General features: G+C 45.6%; 1 protein-coding gene across 1 annotated transcript in view; it reads left to right on the forward strand.

Moving 5' to 3' along the window:
• Window positions 1-2,217: 2,217 nt before the first annotated feature.
• The window catches only part of Thbs4 (thrombospondin 4), a 46,615-nt gene continuing 21,962 nt past the window's right edge, over window positions 2,218-26,870 (forward strand). The window contains exons 1-8 of the mRNA XM_052159879.1: window positions 2,218-2,588; window positions 6,127-6,330; window positions 20,449-20,696; window positions 21,370-21,478; window positions 22,051-22,133; window positions 22,461-22,512; window positions 22,727-22,929; window positions 24,292-24,429. Of these exons, the coding sequence (XP_052015839.1) occupies window positions 2,249-2,588; window positions 6,127-6,330; window positions 20,449-20,696; window positions 21,370-21,478; window positions 22,051-22,133; window positions 22,461-22,512; window positions 22,727-22,929; window positions 24,292-24,429 (1,377 nt within the window). The 5' untranslated portion in view covers window positions 2,218-2,248. The remainder of the gene's footprint in view (window positions 2,589-6,126; window positions 6,331-20,448; window positions 20,697-21,369; window positions 21,479-22,050; window positions 22,134-22,460; window positions 22,513-22,726; window positions 22,930-24,291; window positions 24,430-26,870) is intronic.

Consider the following 26,870-nt stretch of genomic DNA (forward strand, 5'->3'; position numbering starts at 1 on the left):
CTGCTAGGAATAAGAGATTTCTAAGACAGCTAAACAGTGACGTTATAAAACAAGCCAAGCCAAACAGTACCAACCTCCTAATAACGTACAGTTTTGTCTTACTCACATGAGAAAAAAGCAGAAAGTGCCCAAGATATTTCAAGTAGGAAAAAGTTAGTATAGAAAAATGCTTCATCAATGAAGAATGGAGACGTCAAACAGGGAACCCTGGGGCAATGGCTGGAGAGGAAACAGCCCCAGGATACAAGCTAGGTCTATGGTGGATCAGAGCTACAGGATCACACTGAAGGTGCAGTCGTGGGTCAGAGAGATGGAAGTACTCTCGTCTCTATCGCCTACCTTCTCAGGGTTCCCTTGTTCCCCACGTTATCCAGACTCCTGGCAGCCTGTGGAGGCGTGGCATTTGACGTGTGAGGAGACAGCAACGTGTGACACACTGAACAACCCCCCCCAGGACAGTGGAATCCTTGCTCATTGGCTCACTTAGGGAGTGGTCAGAGAAAGCTGTGGTGTGAGGCAGTATAACAATTGCTCCCTTTGCTTTTTGGGGGGACAGTGGCAGAGTATCACTATATAACACATGCTAGCCTTGAATTCACTCTGTAGCCCAGGCTGACTTCAAACTCCTAATTCTCCTGCCTCTGCAAAGCTCTCTGAGTCCTTGGGATTGCATCCATGTATCATTATAAGAACACGTGGTTTTAGACTTTGAGTGTCCTGTAGTCACCTAATCACCTAATTTTGTGTGTGTGTTTTTGTGTGCATTGCATGTGTGTGTGTGTGTGTGTGTGTGTGTGTAAACCTCCTGAAGAAGATTCTAATGCACTCATCCAGCTAAATGTTGGCTTTCAAACTCATAAATTTTTCATATACTCGCTTCAAGGAAAACTCACTCTGAGTGAGTCATATAGAGCATTTGAAGCAGAGCCATTTTGCTTAAAGGGGGGGAAAGGGCTTATGGGACTTTCTGGGAGTGGGGAGCCAGAAAAGGGGAAATCATTTGAAATGTAAATAAAGAATATATCGAATAAAAAGAAAAGGGGGCCTGGAGCCCTCGACCCCTCTAACGCTAAGACACAGATTGGAAACCTGAAGAAAATATTCCAAAGTCTGACCCATCTCATTATTTGCAGTTGTATTGCATAGGTACACATACCTGCCTCTTTCGTGAGTTTTCAGTTTTAATTGGTAGGCACATGGTGACTCCTTCCATCTAATGCACTAGATAAACAACATTACAGAAAGCCCAGAGAGGCCTTTATTAGACCCCAAAGAGAAGACTGCCAAGAGGACAGCTCAGATCTCCAGCTTATTAGCTGTAAACACAATCAGAAGTGGAGAGGGATTGCTCTGGCAAATTTGGAGCTAGAATGGAGGGTGAACTACCCAGCTGGTGGTAGATAGCTTCTACAAATGGAATTCTTTGAGACAAATGAGATAGGTCTAGAAATCCTCTGAAGAGCCCTCTGCATTGGTGGAGATTGTCACACGGGGAATATTTTTACTACGGCTTTTCAACTGTTTTTCCCTTTAGCTAATCCATGCCATCCCTGAGAGCTCTGCCTGGGAGGAAGAGGGGCCACTCCGGTGCCCCTGATTTGTCTTCCTACCCCCATACCTTCAAACGGAACCTTTAGAGAGCTGAGGTGGGTACACGGCCCCTTTGCAGACTGGAGTAAATCATCCGTGAGACTCCACGTCTCCATTTCTGCCTCACTGTCTGCATGGATACCTTGAAATGTTTGTATTTCCAACCCCAGCCCCCAACAAAAAAAAAAAACAAAAAACTTTCCACTTATCACTGTTTGTGTCTTAAAACTTGGTGGGGAAAAAAATTCATCATTTCAGTTTTTCAAGAAAGGCTTGTAGAAATACACAAACCCTTGCTCGCTGGACTACAGGAAGCAGTACGGTGGGGGAGTCAGCAGTCAAGACCAGTTGGGAAAGCAATCGGAGACTTTAGAGACACGTCCAAGTGATGTCTCTCTAGAAAACAGGAAAAATAAGATGGGAAAGAATAGAGGATCTCAAAGCTGGGGGACCAGAACGCTGGCCTCCTCCACTGTGGCCCTCTCTGCCCATCCTCTGCGCCCTGTCCTCTCTCAAATCCCTCCCTTCCTCAGCACACTCCTGTGTCCACCCACCCTTTCCCACTGTCCACCTCATTCCATTCCGTCTGGTCTCCACACCAGCGTTTCCCTCGGTGGCCCCCGCTCCCGGTTCCCGCCGCCCCCGCTCTTCCTGGCAAATGGGGGATCCTGGCCAAGGGGGCCGCCCTGACTCCGTCCTCCCCCGCACCCCCCCCCCGGGCGGCTGGACCATAAAGCGCGGGGCTGCGGCCGCGGAACCCAGCAGCCAGCGCCCCTCCGACGGCTGCGCACAGCCCTGCCGGCCACCTGCACGCTCACCGCCCGAGGCCAGCGGACAGCGCCCTACCCAGGCAGAGCCACGCGGACGCTGTCGCCTGCACAACCCTTCCTTCGGGAGCAGAAGAGTCACCATGCCGGCCCCACGCGCGGCCACCTTCCTCCTGCTGCACCTGGTCCTGCAGCCGTGGCAGCGAACCGGCAGCCAGGCCACACCCCAGGGTAAGTGGCCTCCCCTGGTCCCCTGGTCCCCTCTGCACTCAGCCCACTGCCGCTGTCCTGAGATCACCTAGAGGGGCCAGTTTTGTGCTCACTGCTCTGCCTGGGCTCCAGCTGCCTCGCCATGCACCTCTGTTCCTCTGGGAGCTGGATGGAAGTACATCTTTATAGAAAGTGATGATGAAAGTCTAGAATTTTCTTCAATCCCATTACCCAAACACGGGACCAATTCCTTCAACTATAGTGTGGAAGGAGTGCAAACTTATTTTCATCATTCATTGCAGAATGTTGCCACAGGGTCCTTGATCCTCTGTCAGGGAATGAAACCCTAGTCGTCTGCAGACCAGTGTCTGCCCCCTCCAGTCCCTTGTCTCAGGGACACCCTGGCACCAAGTGGCAGCCCTGAGCAAAACTGCTTTAGTTCACCCCTTCACCCCGGGCTTCCTGGGCCTCTCCTTATACTCAAAGACTAACTCCCCCCTCCCCTAGACTTAGTTTGATTACTTGAGTCTCTTCAGAAATTGATCTTCTTCTGTGAAGTGGTTAAAAAAAATTCAATATTTGACAGGGAGTTGAAATTATTTTCAGGTAGAAAGCACTTAAAGTTAAGAGAAAAAAAATCGTATAAAGACCACAAGGAAGCAATTACTGCAGCCAGGAAGGATCTCGGGGCTCTGACGGGCTGTGCACATTGGCCTTCCTCTTGACACTGGGTGCCGGGGTTGTTTTACTATGGACAGAGAATGAGGAAAACTAGAAGAAGCACAGGAGTGAAATGTTTCCTTCCCAAAGCTGAGCAGAGCATTCTGGGGCAGGCAGCCTATGTCCCCTCCTGCCACCACAGTGGCCACCGATTGCACACAACAGTCCAGGGGTTATTTTCTGTTATATAATATTTTCTGTTATATAAAATCTTGACATTAGAGCACACAGCGTGGTGATATAGGTTAGGTATGGATTCTGCTTCTTAGACCTGACAGTTCTGTGGAGACCTGCGTTCAAGTGACATAACCTAACTTATCCTGTTAACTTAGTTTCTGTAGACAATCTGATTAAGTTAGGTGTCTGGTAGATTCTTTTATAGAGTTATCAAGTCGGCAATCAGCAGCCCAGCCGATTTGATTCTCTTATCTCCTCCTCCCTCTGAGCCAAGCTGCTAGACCTAAATTAGCAGGCGTTCGGTTCCCATGCTCCTCCGCAGCAGTAATTTCACCTCTAACACTGGAGGCTCATTGCTCGGACCCTGGTCCTGTCACGGAACTGTAATGGCAGTGATGGGGATGGTAGCATCTTATTTCCTCAAGACACTCTCTAAAGTCATCGCTTGCTAACCAAGCTCAGCCTCTGGAGAGCAGCGAATGACTCAGATGAGGAGCCAGGCCGGCTGAAATTCTCATGTAGAGCCAGCTAGACCACAGGCCTGAGCAAAGTTGGAGCCTGTGCGAAGAAGCATCCCGAGTGCAGTTTGGAAGACAGTTCTCAAACTCTGAATTTACGTCTGTTTCTTAAAGGTGCTTCATCTAGAACAGAGTTTTGAAACACACCACTTTATCCGACCTTATCCCCCACTGGTAGGAATGATACATTTTCAATTCTTTAGAAGTTAAAAACCTGTTTTTGTAGCTTGAGAATGTGGGGTACTGGAAGGATGCGTGAGATATTTTGCTTTTCAACTCGTCTAGTATTAAAATCACTATTATGTGAAGGTTTCTGGGGGAAGAAACAGCAGAGATGCAGTTTGGAAATAAATTATCTGTTTAAAAAAGTAGACATTCTCGAGTAACTACCGTTTTTCCTGTTTGCCTTAAAACTTTTATTCATTTTTTAGTAGAAATCAATACTTGTTCATTATAAAAACAAAAATTAACCACAATTGCCAGAAAATAAACAAAAAAGCCTTATACAACCTAGAAATATCTACTGTTAATGTAAAGATGTTATTGAATCAACTTTTGTTTCAATCTTTGTCTAAACAAATAAATCACTAAACAAAGCATGTTATATATATATATATATGTATATATATATATATATATATATAAATCTTTATCATGAACATTTTTCTATATCTGTATGCATTTCACTACATTTCAAAAACATGGACCAAAATTAATTTAGTCTGTTTTGTAGTGTAGCACACTCAGTTTGTCACTGGTATTCTGATATCATAGATTAGACATCAAATTAGACAATTGAAGTGATGGATGACTTGGCCTGGCACGAGTTGTTGCTTTAATTGTAAAGTATTCAGGCTACAGTGCTTCCATATTCCCAGTTTCTAGTTTCACCATAACTGAAGAGAATCTGTAGGATCACAAGTGATGGTAAATATTGTACCAAAGTCTCTTATCTATCATTTCCTTCCAATACATTTTTAAAGTAGACTTGCCAGGTCAAGAGACATGTGTTTCAGAGTCTTTGATACTGTTATTTAAATGACCTTCGGAATGTTTATACTGATTTGACCTAAAGACTTGGCACAGTGGTCGGGAGGCTAGACAGCATAGGCTCTGGTTCAATCCCCACTACTGAAAAAAGAGAATTTTTGCTAATTTAAATCTTACTGAGCAGGACATGTAAAAAAATACCTTGAACTCTCACCCGCAGTGTTAGGTATTACTGTATTTTTACTTTTCCCCATTTGATAGCAAAAATAGTGTTATTTAAGTTAGCAATTCTGTCATTACTAACTAAATGGGCATATGAACACTTATTTATATACCTGTTAGCCATTTGTGGTTCTTTTTCTGTAAATGGCCTATTTTTCTGTTAGGATGCTTATCATCTTTCCGGTTTGTAAGAGCTCTCTGTTCGGTCATCAGTGTCACCCCTTTAGCAATCAGACTATTGTAGACAAGAGATAACCGTAGGTGCTGAAGTTCCTGGCCAGCCAGGGAAGTGTTCAAGCACTATCTGTGTACCTCAGTAAGCACCTGCTGTGTCATCACTGTGTCAGTGCCATCCCTGTCAGCTTCGATGGTGGGCATTCAGTGGTCCTGGACACACTTCCCAGGTCAGTGCGTCTCAGGAAGCGTTTCTCAGAAAGTGCTGCCTCACGATGGGAAACAATCCATGGCTATACAAAAGCCGAATTTGACCCTTGCAACCATCCCTGTCCCTCTGGATACATTTGAGTCAAATAAGCCACACACATCACTCTGTTTCGTTTTCTTGATGGGATTTTTCTTTTAACAGAAATACCGAAAAACACTACAAGCTCTCAGACTTTTTCTAGTGGACATTTTCAGAGCCACTTGTTCAGCCAAATCCAGTTTTGTGTTTGCAGATATAAGAGTTCTCTTCAGGGCTATAGCAAGTCACAAATACTGTACTGTATTTCTTCTGCTTCAAATGTCCAGCCACTATTAAAGACAGGAAGAACTGGTGAATTTGTCAAAGTGTGTGTGTGGGGGGGTGGAGATCAGCCCACACTGTTTTGTGGCTTATTGTCAAATGCTCCCCCACCAATTAACAACAACAGCAAAACGTGTCTGCCCCAGGTTAGCCTCCAGTGACCATGCACTTCCTTCTGTCTCTCTAGTCTTTGATCTTCTGCCGTCCTCCAGCCAGAGGCTGAACCCCAGTGCCCTGCAGCCAGTCCTGACAGACCCCGCCCTGCAGGACCTCTACATCATCTCTACCTTCAAACTGCAGAGTAAAAGCTCCGCCACCATCTTCGGCCTCTATTCCTCGAGTGACAACAGCAAATACTTTGAATTCACTGTGATGGGTCGGCTGAACAAAGGTAAGTGGGCCGTGGGGTTTCCACGCTGGTCCGGATGCAGGGGTTTTCTTTCCATTGCTTGTTTCCCTTCGGATGCCATGTTCTTCTTACTGGACGCTTGCCTGTATGAAGGAAGTTGAGACAGAGAAACGAAGAATTGCCTGTAGCCAATATGTCTTTCATTACCATATTACACGAACAGTAGGATTCACTATGGCGTTAACATACATGCATGGAATGTGTTTTCATTGAATTCACCATTGCAGCAATGCCCTCCCTTGTCCCATTAGTTCCAGCTCTTGAACCAATCCTCTGCTTCCATATTTTGAGGGGTTGGTTTGTTTGTTTATTGTAAGCCAACCCATTTAATTGGAATTAAATTACATTAGTTAAATTAGTTACAGCAGCACAGGTGATGGGATTATTTAGAGAAACACCACGTAACTGCTGGTGGCTACACCACTGAAGAAGCCATCTCCCTGTTCCCGCCAGCCACTATTAGATCTGACCATGCATAGATCTGTAGGAAACATTGGATCCTTGCAAACTTATGACAGAATATTGACAGGCCCAGTCTTGTGAAGATCTTAGTCAAGTAATCACCATCACAGCTACTTGAGAATGTAAAAATACAGCGACCCTACCATGCCGCATGATAACATTCCATTACGCTCCACCCCTTCCTTTGACTCTTGCATTGTTTCTGTTCTCTCTTTCACTACAAGATGCCTTCTGACAAGGCTCCTCCCTGGTGTTATTCTGAATTCTGGAACCAGTTCAAAAAGGATGAACCAGGATGATTACACATTGCCTTTATCGTCCTCGGCTATATCAGTGTGTACATTATGTAATCTTAACAACAGACATTGATTTCTCATAGTTCTAGAGACTGGCAAGACTGTAGACTATGCCCAGGTCTATACCAGGTTCCTAGTAGGCGCGGTGCTTGCCTTACACAGTCATCTTCTCATTGTATCCCCACAATGTGGAGGCGGCGTGTGCTCTGTCTCCCTGTATAATTGCACAAATCCTATAGAGAGGGTTCCACCCTCTGGACTCAGGCTCAGCTCACTAACTCCCAAAGTCTCTCCTCCAAATGCTATCACACCGAGGATGAAGACTTGGATGGATGAGTGTGAGACCACTTCCCTCTTCTTCTGTTCCCTTGGAAGCCATGGCGAGATGACGTGACTCACAGCGTAGCCCTTCCAGGAGACCACACACCCCACGCAGCAGGGCAGAATGAACAGGCCTCAGCCTGATTCACCTTGAGCACATAGACTCCTACTGTTATCTGTCCTCTGTTTTACTGTCAAAGGGAATAACTATCTGCTCTGAGAAGAGGCTCCCAATGAAAAAGGTCACGGGTTCACCCTCGTCACCCCCATCCATGCCCTGGGGACAACACCAGTTCCTGTTTACTAAGGAATGTGACAGATACATATTTTTCTTCTTCATGCCTTTCTGAAACAAGAGATCCTGGGCTTTATATCTCAACTGCTTTATAAAGTACACGCTTCCTAGTTTCTGCAAGGCTCTTAGATGACCTCATACTCAAACCTGAGGTCTGCAGGCTGAGAGAGGAAAGCCTTTGTTTGCACAGAATGGTAGAGTTTAAAACCAGAGAGGAGTGGCTGAAACCTTTCTTATCCCCTCTTCTCGCCTCTTACTCATCTCCTATGGCTTTCTTGGTCTGTCCCTGGGTGAGTCTCGGGTAGCAGAGTCTGGGCCATACTGAGCAGATAGGTCAACACTTCCCGCTCCTTTTCTGTTCCCTTCCATGCTGAGGGGTAACTTACCCACACCCCACCTCCATGAGACAGCAGCCCCATTTTCTTCACATCTCTTGAATTAGTTGCTGAGATTTCAGCTATGTCAGATGCATTGGAAAGACTTTTGTTCCTGCCCAATTCAGCATAAATGAATTTCATTCAGCAGAATGAAAAGCTGCTCCTAGTGATTCTCACTCACTGTGTCTCGCCGTCTGTTTCTGAGGTGGTCAGTCTGTGTGGACCGTCGTGAACACAGGAAGCAATCTCTACTGCACTGACTCATCCCCTTTACTCTCAAAGCCAAAGTGACACTAGAGCCATGGCGTGTAGAGAAATGAGTGAGGGGCTTGCGACTGTTCAAAGCTCCAAAGAGAAGTTAGCAAGGCCATGCAGCTGTAAGTTCCAGACGATCAACCTTTCAGGGGAGAGAAGAGATAGTTGATTAAAACCTTTTTTGTTCACTTAGTTGTTTTCCACTGCTGGAGATAGACCCTAAGGTTTTGTGTACCAAAGGCAAGCATTGTACCAAGAAGCTCCACACCAACCTCCTCTTATGGTTTAAATGGTCCTTTAAAGTCCATGCGCTAAGGCCTTGTGCCACTGGAAGAATACTGCATGCGGCTAAGGAAGTTGGGTTACTGAGAGTGTACCCTTGGAGGGACTGGGGACCCTGGACCTCTCCCTCTCCCTCTCCCCCTCCCTCTCCCTCTCCCTCTCCCTCTCCCCCTCCCTCTCCCTCTCCCTCTCCCTCTCCCTCTCCCTCTCTTTCTCTTCCTCTCTCCTGCCATAAGGTGATCAATTTTCACTCCTCCTCATGTTCCACATCATGGTCCTCCACCCGTGCACCTCTGCAGATGTGAGCCAAAATAAACTTCCTTCTTTTAAGTTATCGGTCCCAGGCATTTTGTCATAGCAATGGAGAGCTAACCAACCCACTTCCTCGCCCTTCAGCTTGTTAGGGAAATATGTGATTCTTAGAAAAAAAAGTATGAGCGTCAAAAAGAGTTCTGGAAGAACCCAGAAATGAGAGTTCTCAGAGAGTAAAGAGAAGTCATACGACTATTAATGCTTGGAGAGTTGAACACTTCACGCCGAGCAGTCTCTCTAGGAAAACAGGGAAAGCACACGTGTTTGCTGTCTCTACCAGATCCAACACTGCAGGAAGGCGTGGCAGCCATGTTGAACTGCACAGTGGGGGAGAGTCAGTGAGTTTCCAGGTCCATGGAGAAGAGGTGGTGTGAGGTTGTGACTTCTTATTGAAGCGTTTAATGGTAGTCTCACTGACTTAGTTTACAGAGCCCTGAGAGAATTGACTCCCTGCACAGCAGTTCCCAGGCATCCCTCACCTGACCAAGGCTCAGCTGGTTTCCCTTCAGCTAGTCTGCAGAAAAAAAAAAAAATCCCACAGTCAGAAGCAATCCAAATGCACTTCTACCGACTAAACAAACCTGAGTAGGAATCAAAGCCCACCTCCCCTGTTAACTGACCCGAGCAAGCTTCAGATGGGGTCTGGAAGAGAACAGCAAAGATGGTGTTGGAGAACAGACTCCGGCCCTCCGACCCTCGGGGAGCTCCAGGAATAAACTCAAGTGTGAGCCATGATGACCAGTGAGCTCTCTGCTTCCGTCTCCCCATCTCTACGTCACCCCATCCACTGCCGTTTCATTACTACTCACAAAACAGTCTCAGTCAAGGTACACCCATGCAGAGACCTGCAGTGTCCCCCAGTCCCATATGTATAAAGTGCAATTGCCTCACCTTTTCAGGTTCTACAGCATAGCCCTCACCGTGCTTCCCCAGTCGTGCCTCACTGTGGCCTTCTCCGCAGCCTTGCCTCAGAGCAGTCCTCTCCGGGCCCACTCATGCTGTCTGTCTTTCTCTTTCCCTTCCTACTCGCCTGCTGTTCTCCCCCATTACATGTCCAGTGCCATCTCCAAATACCAAAGCCCCGCACCCTGAAGAGCCCTCTAATCTCCATCTCGGTTTTCTTTATACGGCTTTATGCTTTCTAACCAACGGGGTACTAATTGTACTTTGCTTAGTACTTGAATTGCTTACAAGTCCCTCCAGGAGGTTATGAGCTCTTTCTCAGCAGGGGCAAGATACCCCTCACTGTGTTTTTGTACCACCACAACACTTTGTAGGGACTACAGCAGGACCCCACAGGAAACAGATTCCGTATGTGCGAATTGAATAACATTGACAGTGACATACCATTTTGTGTGAATTATGGAATTATAGTGTCTGGTACATGTAAATTGTTTGAAAGAAATCTTTTAATGAATCCATGTTGGAGAACTTTTGCAGACAAGAGGATATAGGTTGTGTTTCTGGTACAAATACCTGTCAAATTCTTAGTAACTCAGGTAGTACAATCTTCATATAAATGCTTATTTGCAGAAACCATGTGGTTGGGCATGTTTGGAGCCTTTCTAGTCTCTGGCATGGAGACAACTTTCTTGTTACCCTCCCAGATTTGAGTCCCAGTTGAAAGTCCTGTCAGCTGGTCACCATGAGTACATCTGTGAGTCTGTCATCACAGTTATCATCTCTACAGTGAGGGTGATGATAGTCAGAGTGAGATCACATTAGCTTATGGGGTTCAACCAAAAACCTCAGGATCTTAAATGGATGGATGGATATCTGTTATTTAGCCATGTCTGTTTTGCTGGTAACTTTGCCTTTGAGAGTAAAACAATGGAAAGAATTGTTCCCTTGGTCTTCATTTGGTTGCCACCAAGACCAACTTGGTGACATTGAAATGAAGGGCACCCCAGGAAGTTGCTACCATGTCTAGAGTGAGCCATACTCTTTAGCCAAAGGAAGTAACCAGTGGCTCAGGGTAACAGTTCTGAACCCTACAGGCTAAAAACCACGATAGCTTGGGTGAGGTAGAGGAGCTTTAGAAATGAATAGGGGTAAGTGGGAGGTCTCAAACTCAGAATAAATACCCCAGACTCATCACCATATCAGAAAGGCCTAACACTTGCCTTTTACATTTCAAAACATGCCCAAGCTCAGTTTTAGCATGGTCACATGCAAAAGGTGAAAGATTTTTTAAAACCTTTCCAAAACTATAAAAATAGAATGAAAAAGGCTAACATCTAATTGAGTTGATGTTCTTAATTTGCATGATGGAGAATAAAGGGAATATTTGTGCTGTGTTTGAATGAAGAGAGAGAAGGAATAAGTAAGCCCACTGTCAGGAACACGTGATGCAGTTCTAACAGATGTCTGAGGCTAGCTGAAGTTGACTCTTTTGCTTCTGTCTTACCCAGCAAAAGAAAAGTTCTTCAAACAGTCAAGACAGGTTAAAGGCAAACAAAAACTACACAACAGTAACATCAAACTGGACAAGCTGGTGCATATCAACAATATCAGATGTTCTCTAAGCTGAGACAGGAGGATCAAATGTTTGAAGCCAGCGTGGTCTACAGAGTGAGCCCAAGGCTAGCCTGGGCAATTTAGTGAAACTGTGTCTCAAAAAAAAAAAAAAAGTGAAAGAGAGGGTTGGCGGTGAAGTTCAGTGGTGGGTACTTTCTTAGTCTGGGCTCATCCCCAGCACCACCAACCAACCAACAAAAGGTTCAAGGAAATGGGGGACCACTGCCTTAGTTATGCACCACGGATGGCCCCACCGGTATCCAATACAGAGTTCTGTTCTGATGGTCACACAGATTAGCCCTGTTTAAACTAAATGAGTTGAAAAACAGAACCAAAATTCATGAATCTGGAAAATGCTAAGTATTAAGGGTGCTGATAGAGTTGAGAAGACAGTGGGGACTCAGAATATGTGTGTGTGCTTAGTCCAAACCAGACTAACACTTCTGTGAGTGGACATAGCTGTCCATGCCCGGGTGGATTATAGACTGGGGGATTCGGTAAAGGAAGTAATAGCGAGCCTGATACAGCTGTCTCCTGAGAGACTCTGCCAGAGCCTGACAAAGACAGAGGCAGATGCTCACAGCCAACCAATGCACTGAGCACAGAGTCCCCAACGGAGAAGCTAGAGAAGGGGCTGAAGGGGTCGAAGGGGTTTGCAGCACCACAGGAGGAACAACAATATCAACCAACCAGACCCCTCAGAGCTCCCAGGGTCTAAACCACCAACCAAAGAGTACACATGGAGGGACCCATGGCTCCAGCTACATATGTAGCAGAGGATGGCCTTGTTGGACAGCAATGGGAGGGGAGGCCCTTGGTCCTATGAAGGCTCATTGCCCCAGTGTTGGAAATGCCAGGACAGGGAAGCAGGAGTGGGTGGGTAGGTGGGGGAAACACCCTCACAGAAGCAGGAGGAGGGGGATGGGCTAGAGGGTTGTGGAGGGGAACCAGGAAAGGGGATAATAACATTTGAAATGTAAATAAAGAAAATATTTAATAAAAAAAAATTTCAAAAGAGAAAAAAGAAAACAATAGCATAGCCACTGTTGGCAACATTTGAAAGTCACAGAAAACAGATTGGCACGTAATCTCTCTAGAGATTCTGAGATTCAGTAGATTCTGAAAGCCTTAGAAAGATGAACTTTAGATCAAATCCACAAAGTTTATATTATTATCATTATTGTTATCATCATCATCATTCATGTATTTTAGGATCACCTGGAAAAGAAATCTAGGATTTCTAAACATAAAACAGGACTACTAAGAATAAGACACAACGAGCTTTCTCTATTTACAATAATTTCCAAGGTGAAGGCTCAAGTAGGTTTTAACATATCTTGACTTCAGCAAAATTTCTTGAAGTATCTCTTTTGCCTTTCCAAATGATGTAAAAACGAAATGCCAGAAGACAACCAGGATTAGATAAACCAAGAACCAACATAGCGCCTGAAGTGACGGTAGTGTTGTGTTTACAATTATCACAAAGCAAGGGAGCAGAATTGAGCACGCGGAATGCCATCGACGTTTGCAAGGTGGCACAGCGGGCCACAGTCAATCAGATGAAACTGGATAAGTACAAGTGTGTATCTGTTCTCTAGGAAAGAAAGGGAATTGCTAGTGCAAGATGTAAGAGAGATGGCCAAGAGTCTCGTTAACAGCACTGAGAACCAGTGTTGAACACCTTGCTGGATGCAGAGTAGAGGTGCAAAACTACTTGCTGAATGAAAGGTCTGCTTTTAATGTTTTTCTTTCTTATTTTATGCATGTGGGAATTTTGCTTGCATGCATATCTATGCACCATGTATGTGTCTGTGCACAATATGTGTGTCTGGTACCCATGGAGGCCAGAAGAAGATGGGTTCTCTGGAACTAGAGTTTCAGATGCTTGTGACCTGCCTTGTGGGTGCTGGGAATCGAGCTAGGCTATGAACGAGAAGCCAGCGCTCTGAGACATCTAGTCCTCTAACTATTTTTAAAAGGCTCTAAGTCTTTAGTACTTTGAATGTATATTTGGTGTAGGGCTGCTTGGTTCGTAGTCCCACTGTACCCTCCACTGTCCAAGCCGCATCCACACCACTGCTTCTCATCTTGGATGCTGTGAACCAGAGCCTACCTCAAGAAGAGAAGCATCACACACACACACACACTTTTTATTAAATCACATCCAAGTTGAAAAGTTAAAGGAACTAGAAAAATAAAAAGGCCAGCCAAAAGACAGGAGAGATGTGAGAATGTTTAAAGGAAATTGTTTGACATGCGGATCAGGCTAGATCTGTTCCAGCTCTGCAAAGCAAGATTGGAACCCATCGGTGGGACTCGGAGGAGACAGATGCTCGCCCTGTACTAGGAAAACCGTGGCGAGATATCTCAAAGCTACACACATCTTTCCGAGAGTTAATGAGTTCCCTGTGGCCAGACCACGCTGATGGCAGCTGCACTGGCATCGAAGGGATTTGTGAAGAGCGCTATTAAGATGACGACTTGTCCTGCTAATATTCTGAGATTGTGTAAAAGCTAGGAAAGCCCCCGGGGTGCTGAGGACATGACTTTGTCCTTAGAACACGACCCTTGGATTTTGTGCTCCTCACAGCTTCACCAGTGAAAGCATGTTGTGCACCATGACGATAACCGTTTAAAATAACTCCCTTGTGCACAGCTGGCAAGCCTCCCATTCTCCCTCTACCCAGCCTCTGAAAACCTTGCTTATGTGAAAACCGTTAGAAGAACATTTTGAAACAGGCTACGTTTACCACAGTCACCCAGAGAGTTATTAGTGAAAAGCTATTTGGTGATTTACTTACATACGGCGCTCCGAAGTACAGAAGTTACCATGACCCAGTACATAGCCCATAAAATGAATCAGCGAAGACAAACCAGAGTTCCGCCACAGAGGACATTGATAGCAAGAAGGCATTTTAAAAATGTATAATGACCTTAAAAAGATGACCCAAGTTCACAGTGATGGTTTTCCTCTGAGACTTGAAAGAACTGAGAGGAAAGTCAGTTGCTAGTCTGCCCCCTCCTGAGTGCTGCAGGCTAGTCACGCTCGACTCTGCTTCCTGAGCAGACAAAATACTATCATTTCTAGGTTTTTAAAGCTCGCACCCTGCCTCATTACTTTAAAAGTCAGCATGCTATAACATTCTTACTCCAAGGTCCATTTCTTCAAAAGCACTTTTTTGAAAATGCCTTCCTAGTATAGCGGAACTTCAATCCTCCTCGCTAGGGTTTGGTTCGGTGGCTTTGTTTTCCTATCAGCCACGAAGATGACATCCAATTGGGTTCAGCAGTTTGGGTCCTGTATCACCTGGTACACAGATGGGCAAATGTAGCTCTGACCCATCAGATCAGGCCCCAGGCTGTCAAGGACACAAACAGGCTAAGCTTAGAGAGGAAAATCCTCCGCAATTTAAAAAAAAAAAAATGGTGTGATTGTGAGTGACACCATCAAAGGGCTGTACAGTTCTCTTCAGACACCAAGGAATTCTGAGGAAATAGAGTTGGCAGAGTGGAAAGAAATTGAGGTGATGATCAGGTTGGGGCCTGTCCTGGGATAAGGAGTTTAGAATCAGTCAGAAGCCACTAGGGAGCTATTGGACGAATTCATCTGCTTGCTTTAAAAAGGCAAGAACTGGGCTGGAGAGATGGCTCAGAGGTTAAGAGCACTTGGCTTTGCAGAGGTCCTGGATCTGATTCCCAACTGGCCACTCACAACTGCCTATAGCTTAAGTTGGAGGATTTCCTCTTCAGACCTCTGCCTGCGCCATGTGTATAGCATACATCCGTGCAAAACAATTATACAACCATAAGTAAACCCACACTAGTAAATAAATCAGCAGTCAGGAACTGAATCAGAACAATCCTATAGGACACTCAGTCCTCCAGTCTCAAACTGTACAAAAAAGGATCGAGGATGGGAGAGTGAGCCAGGGGTCAGGCAGAGGAACCAGAGAGGCAGCAGATAGAGGCAGAGGCAGCTGCAACAGAAGCATCTGTAGGCATGAGCAGGCTGGATTGGTGGACCGCCTAGCTGACTTGGGAGCTGACTGTGCTGCAGCTGGAGAAACAGAACTGTGCCCGGGGAACTTTCCCCAGAGTGCTGACCTGGCAGAGGTGTGGTGTTCCAGGATCAGGGGCTAGCTTCCGGATCCCCAGAACTCTGAGAAGAGGAAGTCTGTGTGCTCTCTGCTTCTGGCGAGGTCAGGAGACACCCACCCAGCAGGCTACAAGGACTCTACAGACAAAACTCATGGTGGCTGCCCAAGGGTCTCTGACTGATGAGGAAAAGTTGACTTCCCAGGCTGCCTTCTGGGGTCGGCTGAGGGCTCAGAGGACATAGCATAGAGGGATGGAGGCAGTGAAGTGTGAATGTGGTATAAAAGAGAAAAAATGAAAAATGGAAGCCGTAAGAGAAACAAAAATCGTTGGATCAAGAACGAAGAACAGTAAATGTCAGAGCACTTGGTAATTTTTCTAACAGACGCGGTGAAAGTTTCCGTGAACTTCCCTGCTGCCCCCTTGTCAAAGTCCTAAGCCCTTGAGGGACTGTGTCATCTGGGAGACTTTGCTGTGTATGCACAAGAAACACGAGGCAGAAACACAGCTCTCCTTCTGGAGAGTCCGGGCACACGGGCAGGTTTGTCGCGAGGCCGAGGACAGAGACTTGTGGCTCTGTCAGCTTTTATTCATGTGGAAAGTTTTCAATGCAGTCATTTGTTCTTTGAAAGTTCATGTTCACAGCGTCTATTTCACAGGGTACCGTCTATAAAACTCACCTCAGCTCTCCAGTTATGAAAATAAACCCTGACCCATGTGCTCTGGAAAGATCTGTGTCTAAAAGATGATTCCTTGGAAATCCACAGAAAACTTAGTGTGAGGGAAGAAACGCTAGAGTTTGTTTTAATTACGTGTCTCAAGTGCATGTCTATCTATCTTAAACTGTTAATCCAGGAAGGGGAAATTGCGGCCCTCACTAGAAGATGGCGTATTGGCTAAAAGTGTGCATGACCTAATTCGAGTTTAATAGACAAGTGGTATTTTTATTGGCTCATAAAGGGCCAGGTATTCACAAGCTGCTCTGAGTAGTGAAGTAATTGATGTTTCAAACAGTCAAGTGGCACTTAGGTTTGCTTTTAATTTCTCCTTCTCTTAGTTACTGTATGTCTCCGCTTCCAGGCCCTGGGGCCGTTATTTTAAATTAATTCTCCATTCAGTTAGTAGTAAATAAAAGGGCAAGGATCCTATTTCATCCAAGATGAGAAATAAATCTTCATTCTCTCCTCAGAGGAAGTGACTCAACATCTATAATTTCCCCCAACTCAGCAGGAAAGAGAGAAGGTGACGAGAACAGAGGGAGAGTCTCTCCTCACGCGCGCTCTGCAGCCACAGTCCCGTCTTTTCCCGCATGTTTATTATTCATATCAAGTCTTACCAGAGCTTCAGGAAGCTAGCACTGAGCTACTGTAGAAGGTTCACATCTTACAAGTTCTCTTCTGGCAGGAGGCACATAGTGGTGGCCACACAGACATAAGTTAAGTTCTGTCACACCCCCTCCTGGTGTGTGTATGTCACAGAACACGAGGCCAGTTCTGTCCCTGTCCTCTCACGGTTTCCAAATAGAAAAGCAAAGCTAGAAGACTTGGGGAGGGGGGAGGAAATGAACCTAGAAAGTGTCATTTGGGCAAAGCCTTAAAATATATCGTTTTCTTTGGCCACACTACAGCGTACTAGTTTGTTGGCTAGCTGGCGCCTGTGGCAGCTCAGGCTTGGCGCTTCCAGTCAGCTGAAGAGTCACCTAAGGAGACACTTCAGGTTACTTGCCACAAATCACACAGATCAACAGCATCAGAGACTTAAATATGTGCACGAGCTTCCACTGTCTGGTTTTTCATATAAGTGTGTGTGTGTGTGTGTGTGTGTGTGTGTGTGTGTGTGTGTGAGAGAGAGAGAGAGAGAGAGAGAGAGTGTGTGTGTATGTGAGTGTGAGTGTGTGTGTGAGTGTGTGTGTGTGGTGTGAGAGTATGTGTGTGTGTGAGTGTGTGTGTGTGTGTGTGTGTGTGCTTATGCATGTTCCCGTGTCTATGTACACGTGCACACACCACAGCATAAGTCTTGAGGATTGAACTCAGGTTGTCAGCTTGGGAGTATGAGCCTTCACCAGCTGAACCGTCCTGCTGGCGCCATTTTATTTTTTATATACAAGTAACAGACATTTCATGTAGAAAGCTTAGGCACTGGAGATGAGCAAAAAGGTAAAAATGCTCGTTAAACACTCAGAAATTCTTCAACTAGGCTTGACAATTTCCTCTACAATGCACATATAGCATGTGTGTATGTGTGTATATATATGTGTGTATATATTTATGTGTATGTATATGTATATACACACTCACACTTGCATTTATGCATACATACGTATATAGATTTTTCTGAATGAAGATACTCTTATGACTTCTTTTTGGTTTTCATTGAATAGAGTACCAAGAATTTTTCTATTCTTTGTAAATGAAACCATTTTATTTTTTTAAAAAAGATTTATTTTTATTTTGTGTGTGTGTTTAACTGCATGTGAGTATTATTTGCATGCCTAGTGACCACAAAGTCCAAAAAAAAAAAGCATTGACTCCCTAAACTAGTGTTACAGAGAGTTGTGAATTGTCATGTGGGTGCTGGGAGCTAAAACTGAATGCTCGCAACCGCTAGGCCACCTGTCTCTCCCCGGGTCGATTTCACGAGGACTCATCTTGTGATTTACTTGTATTTAAGGAGCCCGACTTTTTCTAGACATGCATGCTGTGCAGAGTGTTCACTGACAAAGACATCTCTAAACGAGCATTCTGTCACTTTTACTACACTTCATCATTTGTCATGTGTCATTCATGCAGATCAGCTGTGCTTATCAAAACTAGAAAATAATTTCAACAGCTGGTTCTCGTCTCTGACCACGTGGATCATTAGCTTTGGCAACAGGAGTGTACAACCAATGCTGTGGTTGTGTAGCTCTGTGGTTTTGTGGGAATCCCAACAATGGGAGCAGGAGCTCTTTCTGATGCATTTGTCTGCTTTGGAGACCCCCTTTTCTCCTACTGAGTTGCCTCGTGCAGCCTTAATATGAAGCGATGTGCCTAGTCTCAATGAACCGTGATACGTCATGCTTGGTTGGCATCCACGGGAGGCCTGCCCTTTTCTCACAGGAAATAGATGAGGAGTGGATGGGGGTTAGGGAGGTAAGGGGAAAGGATTGGGAGGAAAGGATGGAGGGGAAATTGCAGTCAGGATGTAATATATGAGAGAATAAATTAATAATGAAAAAGAATGTATATCTGCTGAGCCACTCTGCCCTGAAATGCACATTCTTTTTAAAAAAAAAAAAAGTTTTACTTTAACTTTAGCTCTGTGTGTGTCTCTGTGTGTGTCACTCTGTCTCTGTCTCTATGTCTTTGTCTTTCTGTATCTCTCTCTCTGTCTCCCTGTCTCTGTCTCTATCTCTCTCTGTCTCTCTCTGTCTCTGTTTCTGTCTCTCTGTCTCTGTCTCTCTGTCTCTCTCTCTGTCTCTCTCTCCCTCTCTCTCTCTCTCTCTCTCTCTCTCTCTCTCTCTCTCTCTCTCTCTCTCTCTCTCTCTCTGTGTGTGTATGTGTGTGTGTATGTCTCTGTCTTAGAGTTTTACTGCTGGGAACAGACACCATGACCAAGGCAATTCTTACAAAGGACAATATTCAATCAGGTCTGGCTTACAGGTTCAGAGGTTCAGTCCGTTATCATCAAGGTGGGAGCATGGCAGCATCCAGGCAGACATAGGGCTGGAGGGGCTGAGAGTTACACCTCTTGTTCTGAGGACAGCTAGGAGAAGACTGGTTTCCAAGGAGCTAGGACAGAGGGTCTTAAAGTCCACACTCCCACAGTGACAAACCCACTCCAACAAGGCCACTCCTTTTAATAGTGCAAATCCTCGGGCCAAGCATATACAAATCTCTCTCTCTGTCTCTCCCTCTCCCTCTCCCTCTCCCTCTCCCTCTCCCTCTCCCTCTCCCTCTCCCCCCCCCACCTCTCTCTCTCTCTCTCTCTCTCTCTCTCTCTCTCTCTCTCTCTCTCTCTCTCTGTGTGTGTGTGTGTGTGTGTGTGTGTGTGTGTGTCTTGGCAGGTTCATCAAAACTTTGGAAACAAATCATTTTAGTCTTTCTAGCAAAACTCACCCATAGGGTTCCACCCACAAAATGTCACCTTTCAGGAGCAGGTTGTAACTCAGGTCCTGATACACTCAGGACAGTGACGGGGTGAAAAGGCAAGGCTGAGTCCCATGAGCCTTTAGTTGGTGCATAGAATAAGAAAGAGAGGGCTTTGCATTTGGGAACAGACAATTAGGTCCTGCTCATTGTCTGTTTGCTAGGCTGTTGGGGATGGGTTGCTGAAGGACAAGGCTACATCTGAAACACAGTGTGAAATGTGCTCACAAAGACCTAGCCCTGCCCTGGAACACACACACTGAGGCTGTGATTTCAGTCCTGCCCATGATGACCTGAGCAAGCTCCTTGTCTGCGTTTCACTTGCTGCTCCAATGCTTGTTCCAGTGTCATAGGGTTGGCCTAGACAATTAAAGCAACTGAGAACAGCACTCATCGTCCTGAAGTCCTCAGAGGTACTTGTGCTTGGTGAGTTAGTGAATCTCTGCCTTCAGCAATGTACATGAACTTTATCTGACTTTCTGATGGGGGAAAGACTCTCTTTAGTCATTAAAGTGTACCATTCATTTTTGGATTTGCTTGCTTTCTGTGTTTTTCCATTCTCAAAAAATGTCCTCACGGCAAAGATAGGTCACCTGATAGTGCTGCACCATGCCAAGGACCTGGAACACAAAAAGTGGTAAATCAGTATTTGTGGTCACAAACTACATTCTTTCCAGTGGCCCAGCCCTATGAGTCGCAGTCACCTCGCCAAGGGCCATGTCCCTCCTCTCACTGCATCTTGGCTTTGTATTTGGCTGCAGCCATCCTCCGTTACCTGAAGAATGATGGGAAGATCCATCTGGTGGTCTTCAACAACTTGCAGCTGGCTGATGGGCGGCGCCACAGGATTCTCCTGAGACTGAGCAATTTGCAGAGAGGGGCTGGCTCCATAGAGCTCTACCTGGACTGTGCTCAGGTGGATTCGGTGCACAACCTGCCCAGAGCCTTTTCTGGCCTCACCCAGAACCCAGAGTCCATTGAATTGAGGACATTCCAGAGGAAGCCCCAGGTAGGAACCCATCAACAATTCTGCAAGGTGGAAAACGGGCTTCTGTGGTCCGAAGTTCTAAGGTCTGTGCTGAGGAAAGTCTGTCAGCTCATCCCCATTGGTCCTGTGCTGTGTATTAGAGTCATTTGGAAAACTGCAAAACGTGTTATATAGCTCCCCTCAAGACAAATTAAATCGGAATCTCAGGATCTGGTACACAGGCGTCAATTTATTTTTAAATTCACATTTAACGTGAAGTCAAAATGGAGGACTAATGTTTCAGGTGAACTACGTAGACTCTGTGGAGGTGACTTTTCAAACACTTGCTCAGTTTAAAAGGCGTAGTTAAGATTAAGCAAATTATCTTTGTCTGACAGGATCATGCCCGTTCTCTCTTTTTATAATGTTACTAGTTATTATTTTCATGCAAATAAGAAAGAATGTCAAAGAACAGGGAACTGCCATTGGTTGAGAAGCAAAAGAAACAGTATCTTTCTTCACAGATATTGGCAAACCACTCACTAACAAAGATGAGCTTAATAATAGCTTTGTCCAGTGCAGCCTCAAGAGGGCGGGGCAGGGGGAGGAAATCCCATCAACTCTTGTCTTCTGTTTCATGCCACGTTGGTGAGATTTTTAATTGTCCTATCAGCAGACGTATGCATGCAATGTTTTTTTTTTTTTTTCCTCTCAGGACTTCTTGGAAGAGCTGAAGCTGGTGGCGCGAGGCTCGCTGTTTCAAGTGGCCAGCCTACAGGACTGCTTCCTGCAGCAGAGTGAGCCGCTGGCCACCACAAGCCCAGGTGTGAGCTCCTGGGGGTCGTGAGCACTCAACACCATGGACGCACGCCAAGGCTCCTCCAGGCTCACCCCCAAACCCAGACACATCTTAGCAGCACAGCAGCCCCTGACAATGTACCTGTGCAAATCAGGCTCTCGGACAAGGTCCAGGCCAAGGAATCTGTTCGCTGCCCTTTTATTTTTATAACTCACAGATATGGACCAACTAACCAACAGCATTAGTAGCATTATTTTGTTAGATGAATTCAATAAATTACCCAAATTGAATTCAGATACCCTAGGTTTCAAAGAATCTCGTCATAGTGATTATCTGGGGAGTCATTTGCTTTTAAATCACTTAGAATTCACTGTCATCAGCCAGACACAGAGGTGCATGCCTCTATTCCTAGGACTCGGGAGGCTGAGGCAGGAGGATTGCCAGTTTGATACCAGGTAGGCTATATAAAGCTCACAGGCTAGAGATGTAACTTAATGGTAGAATACTTTGCAGAGTGTGCACAGGGCCCTTGATCCCTGGGGCCACACAGGCAAGTGACACTGCTTGAACATTAATTACCTTTGGCTATTCCTACAGGAGACTTTAATCGACAGTTCCTAGGTCAAATGACACAATTAAACCAGCTCCTCGGAGAGGTGAAAGATCTTCTGAGGCAGCAGGTGAGGAACAGAAGCTATTCTGGGTCAAGCCTGAGCATTATGATAGCAGCTTTCTGTCCTGGTGGGTGGAGCGGCCAGCCCACACAGGCAGGGAAGGACTTAGCCCTGAACCGCACTCCACCTTATTCCACACAGCCCACCTGCCCCAGGGTTCCAGCAGAAGAGAAAGGGATCACCCTTTAGGGAGCCTCCATGGCTGAGGTGGTGGGAAAGTCATCACAGCTCCTTGAGTACTGTAGAAACCTTTCTTGGGCAGCCTTACAGCGATACTGTCTTTCTGGGTTGTAGCGAGTATTCCTTTGCAATGTCTTCCTTCCATTTCTAAAGGTCAAGGAAACATCGTTTTTGCGAAACACTATTGCTGAATGCCAGGCTTGTGGTAAGTGCTTCTCTGGTGACTGGCTCATCCTGAGTGGCCCAGTGGAGGCTAACTGACCAGCTGAAGGGAGGTCACGGGACCGCAGACTCTGGTAGTTCGGCACAAGAGTTGATGGGAAGGGGGAAAAAATCACGGGGAGGCTACATTTCACTTTGTACCCCACTTATTCCACATGAGTTGGTAACCTGTGAATTGAACTGGTCTTGTTTCCTAGGTCCTCTCAGCTTTCAGTCCCCAACCCCAAACACACTGGTGCCCATCGCTCCTCCAGCACCCCCAACTCGCCCGACGCGACGCTGTGACTCCAGCCCTTGTTTCCGAGGTGTCCGATGCACGGACACCAGGGATGGCTTCCAATGCGGACCCTGCCCAGATGGTTACACTGGAAACGGGATCACGTGTTCTGACGTCGATGAGGTAATGCTCAGCTGGACAGAGTGAGGGCCCTCCAGGTCTCTTCCTTGTCACTGTGGACCAAGAAGCCCTACTGTGTGTTAGGGGCTCCTTGAGTTGTTCTCCAGGCTCCAGAGAACTGCTTCCTTCATGATGTGTAGAGTCCCTGAGATACGCTGAGTAGCAGCAGGCAGGCTTAACACACAGCTGCGGCCACGATTGCCACTTTCCTGTGTTCCCGGCTTTTTTACGTGACTCTATCACTACGTTTCTGTACATTCTACTTTCCACTGCAAAATCTGTGTTGGTTATTTCTCTGACGCAACATATTCTAGAAACCTGCACATATGGAAAGCAAGGGTTAGGGTCCTTGTTCCAGAAGTTGTGTTAGCTTTCTTTGGACTTCATAAAACAGAGGAGCAGAGGGAATCTCACACCAAGCAGGTCTGTAAGGGAGGCCTAAGAGTAGCCAAAGCACCCAAGGATGAAGGTTGGGAGAGCATGCCGGCTGTCCAGCCAGCAGGCAGAGCTTCAGACGGAAACCCGCAGGACCATCATCTGTTCCGAGTCTGGTCACGCAACAGTGCCCATAGCTGGTAGCAAAGCTGCCCCCAAAATGCGCCTTTCCCTGTACCAACAAGAAGGCAGCTGAGAGGAGAGAGGAGAGATGGCGCCCCTCACGGGGCCCTGAAGGCTAATGGGCTGCTCAGCTGAGCCCTCTGCTCCTGCCGATGTAAAGTCAGGCTGGTCTCTAGGAAGTTTTCAGTTGAAGAACAGACCCTATTCACGTTCCACAGAACCGTATCTGGTTTTTATCTGTGAGCTGGAATGTTCCTCCTTTCTGAAAGGGCAGGAAATGCTCATGTTTTTTACATTAGTTAAAGTTTTTTTTTTTTAAATAGATAACAGAACCAGCTTGTGGGCTCTTTTATGTGGAAGAATCAGAGTGGGCAGGGCAGAGAGGCAGGCTCTCCCTGAAGGAGCCTGTCCAACTGCAGACGCTCCTGCCCTGCCTCAGTTTCCATGCAAGTTCACAGATGCTCTGCGTGTCATTTAAAAGCCCTCTGATGCCTGCTGCGGTGACACAGACCTATCCCAGGGAATGTTAGCACATTGGGGAGCTTGCCATCCCTGGATGGAGACTGGTTTATGTTAAAGATCAATTTAATGTTGACACAGCATCATCTGTAACATAGTGAACAACTATGGGGCAACCCAAACCAGGTGAATCAGAAGCTCAACAGGTAACTATGAAATTGGACATTTTAATTTCCTTTCGTCACTTTTATTCACAGAATATAAAGGAATACGTGTGTGCAAATAGATTTTGGAAGGTTCCAAGTTATTTTCCCCAAAGAGCTAAAGACTGAATATTTTCTCTCCCAGTGCAAATACCATCCCTGCTATCCAGGTGTGCGCTGCGTAAACTTGGCTCCGGGTTTCAGGTGTGACGCCTGTCCAGTCGGCTTCACGGGGCCCATGGTACAGGGCGTTGGGATCAACTTTGCTAAAACAAATAAGCAGGTGAGCAGAAATGGCCAGAGTTAGGGGCCTTGCCATTATTTTTCATTCATTTTTTATTTTCAGACAATTCCCCAGATTCTCAGCAGAACCTTCCACCACCGTGAGCAGTCGGTGCCTTGTGGAAAGTTGTGGTATACGGTGAACTAACAGGGAAGGGTTGTTTTGTTGTTTTGTTTTGTTTTACTTCTCTGAGGGCAGATGCCCGTAAAGTCTAGAAAGAAGAAGTTGTTAAAGTCTGGGTAACAGAGAATTTCTGGGAAAGCAGTAAATGCAGACTAGAGGGTGCACAGAGTGATTTCAGACCTGCTCGGTTGATAGCCTTTGGACATCTTGTCCTGCAGAATAAATTGAGAATCTGAGAGGCAAAGAAAAGCCGGGGAAATTAGATCACTTTATAGAGCCGTTGTTGCCAATCAGAAGCCTCTTTAAGACAAGAGGGTTTGAAAGGGCGAGATAGTCCCCCCCAAGGAGGCCTCCCTTTCTCTTATATAAGCTATAAATTGCCAGAAAGCATCCCAGTACAGCATGACAGTCTCCATTTATCTCCAATACTCTACAATATCTGGTCATTATTTAACTGACTGACTGTGAAATGCCTTTTGATGTTTTCGGCCCTTAAAAATGGTTGGTCTATAAATATATATTACTACCTCCGGGAAATGATTAGCTTTGAAGAAGGGCAAGAGGTCATTACTTCCTTGCTGCTTATCAAAGGATTCTGGAGGGCATCATTTTTCAGAGTAGAAGAAGAAAGCAAACCGAATGCAGAATTCGAGGAGTCACTAGGATAACGAGCGAAGTTTTTCTTCTCTTGTAAGGACAAAATCTCTCAGACTAAACCAAGAAAAAAGGCAAAATGCCACATAAAATGCTTGATATAAGTGAGTAAGGGGCACTTCCTGGTGAATATGAATCCATATATGTTACATATACACACATACATGAATTCCAAACCCTACTTGTGTGTTATGTATGTGTGTATGAAGGAGTCACTTCGCTAAAACTTTATGATAAATTTTAATGAATTGCTAAGTTGAGTAGAAACCAAAGAAAGTATTATTTCTAGGGCTCTAAGGGGTGTCAGTGCCACTCCAGCTCATGGACATTGGGAGCGAGGGTTTTCAATGTGTACAAGAGGGCGGCGGCCATGAGAGTTAGGAGACCTAGTGTGTGTGTGTGTATCCTGTGTAGAGCCAGGATCCTTCCCTCTCCACAACACAGAGATGGAAAAAACATCAGTAGCTCAAAGGAACAGGAGAGTTTGACTTTGGCTTTGGGACATGATTAACAACACTGAAAATCATCTACAACGCAGCACAGCGCTAAGTTTACGGCATTTAGTTATAAACTACGAGTCTGTGTTATCAATAAAACATACCTATCTACATAAAACCTTTCAGAAAGAGTTACATTGCAGAGCCATAGCCAATCAGATACATCAGTGTGGGCAGATACCCACAACCAGGCCCCTCAATGCCCACAGGCAAGACCAGGGCTACTGTGAAGAAACTGTGATAAGAAGACTTGATAAACATCAAGAGCCTATGAAAGGGTCAGTGCTGTGGTTAAAGAAAAGGGTACTGTTGGGAAAACAGGCAATGTGAAAAGTATCTCAATAAAACTAGGATGGGTGTGTGCATATGGTTTCAGGGTGACCACTTAGCACAACCAACAAGAGGCTCACACCTGGGAGAAGCTAGTCCCCTCCTCTTAGCACTTGTCTAGGGGTGTGTCACCATGAAATCTCCCCCTCCCACGCTAATATGTCCATCGATATTGCTGTTGTCCTGGTCTTGTTTATGCAGCTATTTCTAGGAGACTGTTTCCACAGAAGACTTCCTAGGATTCTGGCTCTTGTAACATCTCCATCCCCTCCTCTCACACGTTCTCTGAGCCACATGCTGCAGTCACTTGTGTATATTTGTGCACATACATACATATATGTGCGTGCAACAAACATCGTCAAAGAAAAAGAGGCTATTAACTTGAGAGCAGTGGAGCAGCATGGAAAGGGTCCAAGGAGCGTGCCAGAGGGGCTAAAGGGTGGGAAAGGGAGAAGTGATGTAATTCTATTTAAATTAAAAACATTTAAAAATAAACCAAAAGCTCAATAAAACCCTTATTTTAAAGAAAGGGGAAAGGGCATTATCAATTAAAACTTCAAGCACTGAATTTAATAGCTCAGTATGAGAATGTCGCAAGGAATCATCATTATATATAATTAATATATGATAATAAAAACTGTTTTAAAAATGGTCAGTGGGTGAAAGACTAGACACAGATAGCTGGAGATTCACCAGCTGAGATTTGGTGAGCACCTCTTAGAAGTTAGCAAAGATACACAAACAAGCAGGAGGGAACGGACCAAAAGAAACTATTGTGAGAACATTCATGATTTATCTGATGGTGGATCCAAAGAAGGACTAGAAATAACAAAACTG

This window comes from Apodemus sylvaticus, chromosome 16 (assembly GCF_947179515.1).
Source record: "Apodemus sylvaticus chromosome 16, mApoSyl1.1, whole genome shotgun sequence".
Lineage (NCBI taxonomy): Eukaryota > Metazoa > Chordata > Mammalia > Rodentia > Muridae > Apodemus > Apodemus sylvaticus.